We start from the raw sequence: 7500 nt of genomic DNA, 5'->3' as shown, positions 1-7500 counted from the left end.
GAACCCATCCGAAGCGTGCGACAAAAAAAGGTTTGCCACCGACCGTGAGAGGCCACGGGGCCCCAAAACCCGGCTTTTCGCCCGGCCTCGCGGCGATCGGCTTTCCCCCCCCGCGGAGGAAAAAAAAAAAAAAAAAAAAAAACCAACCGGGGGAGAGAACGGCAAACCAGGAGCAGAAAATAAAAAGGCACACATGGCGCGCGTCTCAAGACCCGTGCTAGCCACGGGGGCCGCGGGCCCGGGGGTGGGTGGGGGCGAGGCCCGCGCCTCTCACTCCCCCAACACCACCGCCGACAACCACGAGGTTTTTTTCTCCCTGCCCCCTTCGCTTTTCGCTTGGGGTCGGGGGGGCCCGCACACCTCCAGACGCTGTTTTTTTTCTCGGTGCCGCGGCTTAGGGCCGCAATGGGAGCAGGGGGGCAGAAACCCCTCACACCCAAAAAAGTACGGCAAGGCAGACCCCCACGCTCTGCCCGCCGCACGCCTACAAAAGCGAAAGAAAACGAAGCGGGGACCCGTTCGCGACGCAGCCCGCCGGGCCACGGTGGCTCGGTCCGCACCGGCCACGACAACTGAGGAAGGGGCGAGGCGCCGCCGCCTCGCCCGCGCCATATATCTCTCTCGCCGGGGACATTTTTCCCCGTCGCGTCCGGGTCCGCACGCGGGCAGGGGCCGGCCACCGCGGCCGGCCGCCACCCCTGAAACAATTCCGCCCGCAAAGCGCGGGTCCCCGGCTTAAGGCCGAGGAAGGGGGACGAGGGCCACAACAACTCGGGGCGAGGGACGGGGTGCCGCCACCCCGGCCCCGCGATTCCCGTCGGGCGACTTCTCCCGTCACCGAGCCCCTGGAGCGGCAAAAAGCGGGGCAAAGCCGAAGGCAAGGCCGCGCGCCCCACCGGGCGTCCCCCGCAGCCCCTTTCCGACACACGGCTCTCTCACACCTGGCAACAGCGGGTCGGGAGCGGGGAACGGGGCGCCGCCAGCCTCGGCCGACCGGGCAACCCGGTCTTCGGGACTCTCGGGGAAGGGCCGGGGCGGGGGGTAAAGCCTCGTACGGGGCTCGAACAACGACAGAGGCGCCCCCGGCCGACGTCTGCCCGCGGCTGCCGGCCACCGTGCCCCACCGAGACCGACAGCCGAAAAAAACCGCACCCCGCCGAGGGGGGCCCCGGCTTAAGGCCGAGCACATGAGGGGGACGAGGCGCCGCCGCCTCGCCCGCCAGCCACCAGCGTTCGGTTTTTCCCCACCCCAGGGTTGGGGTGGGGGGGGGAGGGAGGCGGGACTGGACCGGAATCGGCAGCAGCACGACCAGAGCGGGGGGGACCCGGCCTGCGGCTTCTCTGCCTCCTCCACACCCTTTTCCCTTCTCGCCTCGGCCGCCCGAGCGGCTTTCTCTCTCTGGCAAGCAGCGGCACACGCTTTCCTCGGCCTCACCGGAACAAGCTGGGCCCATCGGGCACGATGGGTAGCACGGGAAGCGGGACGAGCCCCGCGACTCGACCCGCCTAGGCAGCACACTCTCTCTCTCTGGCAGCAGTAGCGCGCTTCCGCGGCCTCGCAAACGAAGCTGGCCCATCGGCACGATGGATAGGTACGGGAAGCAGGACGAGCCCCGCGACTCGTCCCGCCGAGGCGGCAACCCTCTCTCGGTGCTTGGGCCTCCCTTGCCGGCGCTCTCCCTTTCGGTTTCTCTCTGAGCTTGGCGCCGGCGACCGGCCGGGCGGCCGGCCCGTAGCTCCGCCTCGGAGGACACAGGCACGGTAACAGCCTGGGGGAGACGGCCCGTCACCTCGCTCCCATAATACGGAGATATGTGTCCGAGGCCGCCCTCGCTGCAAGTGAACGTAGCGTACGTGACCGGGGCAAAGCGGTGGCGCTAGCCGCCTCCTAGCTTGACGTAACTGGAGGCAGCTGAAAACAGCGACCCCTTGGTGAACTTCCAGCGCCGGCGCCGACAACAGGTCTACCCGGGCCGCGGACAACAGGTCTACCGCGACCGCGGACAACAGGTCTACCGCGACCGCGGACAACAGGTCTACCCGGGCCGCGGACAACAGGTCTACCGCGACCGCGGACAACAGGTCTACCGCGGCCGCGGACAACAGGTCTACCGCGGCCGCGGACAACAGGTCTACCGCGACCGCGGACAACAGGTCTACCCGGGCCGCGGACAACAGGTCTACCGCGACCGCGGACAACAGGTCTACCCGGGCCGCGGACAACAGGTCTACCGCGACCGCGGACAACAGGTCTACCCGGGCCGCGGACAACAGGTCTACCGCGACCGCGGACAGCAGGTCTACCCGGGCCGCGGACAACAGGTCTACCGCGACCGCGGACAACAGGTCTACCCGGGCCGCGGACAGCAGGTCTACCCCGGCCGGGGGACAGCAGGTCTACCCCTTCCTGGGACATCAGCTCTACCCCGGCCGGGGACAGCAGGTCTACCCCGACCAAGGACAGCAGGTCTATCCCGGCCGGGGGACAGCAGGTCTACCCCGTCCAGGGACAGCAGGTCTACCCCGTCCAGGGACATCAGGTCTATCCCGGCCGGGGACAGCAGGTCTACCGCGACCGCGGACAGCAGGTCTACCCCGGCCGCGGACAGCAGGTCTACCCCGGCCGCGGACAACAGGTCTACCCCGACCGCGGGACAACAGGTCTACCCCGTCCAGGGACATCAGCTCCACCCCGGCCGGGGACAGCCGGTCTACCCCGACCAAGGACAGCAGGTCTATCCCGGCCGGGGGACAGCAGGTCTACCCCGTCCAGGGACAGCAGGTCTACCCCGTCCAGGGACATCAGGTCTATCCCGGCCGGGGACAGCAGGTCTACCGCGACCGCGGACAGCAGGTCTACCCCGGCCGCAGACAGCAGGTCTACCCCGGCCGGGGGACGGCAGGTCTACCGCGACCGCGGACAGCAGGTCTACCCGGGCCGCGGACAACAGGTCTACCGCGACCGCGGACAACAGGTCTACCCGGGCCGCGGACAACAGGTCTACCGCGACCGCGGACAACAGGTCTACCCGGGCCGCGGACAACAGGTCTACCGCGACCGCGGACAACAGGTCTACCCGGGCCGCGGACAACAGGTCTACCGCGACCGCGGACAGCAGGTCTACCCGGGCCGGGGACATCAGCTCCACCCCGGCCGGGGACAGCCGGTCTACCCCGACCAAGGACAGCAGGTCTATCCCGGCCGGGGGACAGCGGGTCTACCCCGTCCAGGGACATCAGGTCTATCCCGGCCGGGGACAGCAGGTCTACCGCGACCGCGGACAGCAGGTCTACCCCGGCCGCGGACAGCAGGTCTACCCCGGCCGGGGGACAGCAGGTCTACCCCGGCCGGGGGACAGCAGGTCTACCGCGACCGCGGACAACAGGTCTACCCGGGCCGCGGACAACAGGTCTACCGCGACCGCGGACAACAGGTCTACCCGGGCCGCGGACAACAGGTCTACCCGGGCCGCGGACAACAGGTCTACCGCGACCGCGGACAGCAGGTCTACCCGGGCCGCGGACAACAGGTCTACCGCGACCGCGGACAACAGGTCTACCGCGACCGCGGACAACAGGTCTACCCGGGCCGCGGACAACAGGTCTACCGCGACCGCGGACAACAGGTCTACCCGGGCCGCGGACAACAGGTCTACCCGGGCCGCGGACAACAGGTCTACCGCGACCGCGGACAGCAGGTCTACCCGGGCCGCGGACAACAGGTCTACCGCGACCGCGGACAACAGGTCTACCGCGACCGCGGACAACAGGTCTACCCGGGCCGCGGACAACAGGTCTACCGCGACCGCGGACAGCAGGTCTACCCGGGCCGCGGACAACAGGTCTACCGCGACCGCGGACAGCAGGTCTACCCGGGCCGGGGACATCAGCTCCACCCCGGCCGGGGACAGCCGGTCTACCCCGACCAAGGACAGCAGGTCTATCCCGGCCGGGGGACAGCGGGTCTACCCCGTCCAGGGACATCAGGTCTATCCCGGCCGGGGACAGCAGGTCTACCGCGACCGCGGACAGCAGGTCTACCCCGGCCGCGGACAGCAGGTCTACCCCGGCCGGGGGACAGCAGGTCTACCCCGGCCGGGGGACAGCAGGTCTACCGCGACCGCGGACAACAGGTCTACCCGGGCCGCGGACAACAGGTCTACCGCGACCGCGGACAACAGGTCTACCCGGGCCGCGGACAACAGGTCTACCCGGGCCGCGGACAACAGGTCTACCGCGACCGCGGACAGCAGGTCTACCCGGGCCGCGGACAACAGGTCTACCGCGACCGCGGACAACAGGTCTACCGCGACCGCGGACAACAGGTCTACCCGGGCCGCGGACAACAGGTCTACCGCGACCGCGGACAGCAGGTCTACCCGGGCCGGGGACAGCAGGTCTACCCCGGCCGGGGACAGCCGGTCTACCCCGACCAAGGACAGCAGGTCTATCCCGGCCGGGGGACAGCGGGTCTACCCCGTCCAGGGACAGCAGGTCTACCCCGTCCAGGGACATCAGGTCTATCCCGGCCGGGGACAGCAGGTCTACCCCGGCCGGGGGACAGCAGGTCTACCGCGACCGCGGACAGCAGGTCTACCCCGGCCGCGGACAACAGGTCTACCCCGTCCAGGGACAACAGGTCTACCCGGGCCGCGGACAGCAGGTCTACCGCGACCGTGGACAGCAGGTCTACCCGGGCCGCGGACAACAGGTCTACCCCGACCAAGGACAGCAGGTCTATCCCGGCCGGGGGACAGCGGGTCTACCCCGTCCAGGGACAGCAGGTCTACCCCGTCCAGGGACATCAGGTCTATCCCGGCCGGGGACAGCAGGTCTACCCCGGCCGGGGGACAGCAGGTCTACCGCGACCGCGGACAGCAGGTCTACCCCGGCCGCGGACAACAGGTCTACCCCGTCCAGGGACAACAGGTCTACCCGGGCCGCGGACAGCAGGTCTACCGCGACCGTGGACAGCAGGTCTACCCGGGCCGCGGACAACAGGTCTACCCCGTCCAGGGACATCAGGTCTACCCCGACCGCGGGACAACAGGTCTACCCCGTCCAGGGACAGCAGGTCTACCCCGGCCGGGGACAGCAGGTCTACCGCGACCGCAGACAGCAGGTCTACCCCGGCCGGGGGACAGCAGGTCTACCGCGACCGCGGACAGCAGGTCTACCCCGGCCGCGGACAACAGGTCTACCCCGTCCAGGGACAACAGGTCTACCCGGGCCGCGGTCAGCAGGTCTACCGCGACCTTGGACAGCGGGTCTACCCGGGCCGCGGACAACAGGTCTACCCCGTCCAGGGACATCAGGTCTACCCCGACCGCGGGACAACAGGTCTACCCCGTCCAGGGACAGCAGGTCTACCCCGGCCGGGGACAGCAGGTCTACCGCGACCGCAGACAGCAGGTCTACCCCGGCCGGGGGACAGCAGGTCTACCGCGACCGCGGACAGCAGGTCTACCCGGGCCGCGGACAACAGGTCTACCCCGTCCAGGGACATCAGGTCTACCCCGGCCGGGGGGACAACAGGTCTACCCCGTCCAGGGACAGCAGGTCTACCTCGGCCGGGGACATCAGGTCTACCCCGGCCGGGGACAACAGGTCTACCCTGTCCAGGGACAGCAGGTCTACCCCGGCCGGGGGGACAACAGGTCTACCCCGACCGCGGGACAACAGGTCTACCCCGTCCAGGGACATCAGGTCTACCCCGGCCGGGGGGACAACAGGTCTACCCCGTCCAGGGACAGCAGGTCTACCTCGGCCGGGGACAGCAGGTCGACCCCGGCCGCGGACAGCAGGTCTACCCCAACCACGGGCAGCAGGTCGACCCCGGCCGGGGACAGCAGGTCTACCGCGACCGCGGACAGCAGGTCTACCCCGGTTGGGGACCACAGGTCTACCCCGCCTGGGGGACAAGGGTACCCCTCTGAAGTTTGCCTCGTGTCCCGCCACCGGACCAGGCCTGTCGGCCGGCCCCGGCCCCGGCCCCGGCCCCGGCCCCGGCCCCGGCCCTGGGCGGACCCGGCCTCCCGGGGACGCCCGCCTGCCCGCCCCTGGGCTAGACCTGTTGGCCAGCCCCGGCCCCGGCCCCGGCCCCGGCCCCGGCCCTCGGTGAACCCAACCTCCCGGGTGGGTCCCGCCCGCCACCAGGGTAGCCCTGTCGGCCGGCTCCACGCCGGCCGCCCCTGCGGCTTCTGACGACGTGCCCGGCGGCGTCCGCCGGCCCCGGAGCCGGGAGACCTGTGCGCCCCTCGGCCGTCGGATAGCTCCGGCAGCCCCGTCCCGCCCGATATTCCCGTTCTCTAGGCCGAGGCGTATTTCTGACCGTCTCTTTCTTTGGTTTCTTTTCACGCACGCGGGCACGCGCACACGCCCGCACCCACAGACACACGCGCACCCACCCCTTCCCTTCTTCTTTTGTCTTTTCCCGAAAGGACGGCTCTTGTGTCGGGGTGGCACACGAACGCTTCGCCGGGATCAAAAATTCTCGGCCCATCGGATTTCTTTTCCTGCCTGCGCGGCCAGACGCCTCCCAGCCGAGCCGACGGGCAGCCCGCGGCCCGCGCCCGGCCCGCCGACGCGCTCGACCGGCAACGGGGCGTCCCCACCCCGCGGGGAGCAGAGACACGGCACCAGCCAGCAAGCCGCACCTCGGGGCGGACAGCGGGAGAATGGAAGCAGGCGGAAGCGTGCGGTGGGACGCGGCTGGAAGCCGCCGGCCCCCCGCGTCACTGGACTCGAATCGCCGGCAGAGGCGGCGGGCGGGCGGCCGCCTGCTCATGCCGGCTCTCCGGCGGTCCGCGGAGGTCGTCGGCCCCGGGCCCGCCTCGTGCGGGCCCGGCACGGAACCACCCTTCGCCGCCGGCTCCCGCGGCGCACCGCCTTCTGGGCTTTTCCCCGCCCCCGGTCGGCGACGCTTGCCGGGCGGCCCCGCCCTGCGACGTCACCCTGCCTGGCACCGCCTTCCGGGCTTTCCCCGCCCCCCTGCTGGGCGACAGCTGGGGCCGACGGCGGTGGCCCCGACCCACCCACGCCCCAGGCGGCTCCCCAAGCGGCCGGCCGCTCGGCACGGGGACAACGCCTGCGGGGGCTGAGGAGCGGGCCGACGGGGCCGCCGGCAGCTTGAGGCTCGGCGCCCTCCCTTTCCGAGGAAGCTTTCTCGCCGGCTCTCTCTCGGAGGCTTTCGCTCCGACGGCGCCTTCCTTCCCGCTCGCCCCCGGCCGGCCCCACTGAAGCCTGCAGGCAGACGGCAGCCCCGCTGATCGAGCCAGCCAAGCAGAAAGCGAGGTGGAAGCCGGGCCGCCATCTGCTCGGACCCGGACGGGGGAGGGAGCGCCGCCGGCTTCCGAAGGCCCTCTCCCTCCCTCCCTCCCTCTCGGGGAGAAGCGAAGGCGGCGAGGGGCTCAGGCCGATAGGGGAGAGCCGCTCGACGCATCGCACGGCGGCCCGCCGGCTGACAGCAGGTCAAACCAGCGGCCGGCCGACAGCAGGTCT

General features: G+C 70.7%; 1 protein-coding gene across 1 annotated transcript in view; it reads left to right on the top strand.

Annotated features, from left to right (window-relative positions):
- The first annotated feature begins 193 nt into the window (after window positions 1–193).
- The window catches only part of LOC131589817 (basic proline-rich protein-like), an 11383-nt gene continuing 4076 nt past the window's right edge, over window positions 194–7500 (top strand). Inside the window, exons 1-5 of the mRNA XM_058859593.1 lie at window positions 194–304; window positions 399–1254; window positions 5901–6117; window positions 6441–7133; window positions 7186–7492. Coding sequence (XP_058715576.1) covers window positions 194–304; window positions 399–1254; window positions 5901–6117; window positions 6441–7133; window positions 7186–7492 — 2184 coding nt within the window. The remainder of the gene's footprint in view (window positions 305–398; window positions 1255–5900; window positions 6118–6440; window positions 7134–7185; window positions 7493–7500) is intronic.

This window comes from Poecile atricapillus, chromosome 30, assembly GCF_030490865.1.
Source record: "Poecile atricapillus isolate bPoeAtr1 chromosome 30, bPoeAtr1.hap1, whole genome shotgun sequence".
Taxonomy (NCBI): Eukaryota; Metazoa; Chordata; class Aves; order Passeriformes; family Paridae; genus Poecile; species Poecile atricapillus.
Note: the sequence above shows the minus strand (reverse complement) of the source record. Positions and strands in the feature narration are given on the sequence as shown.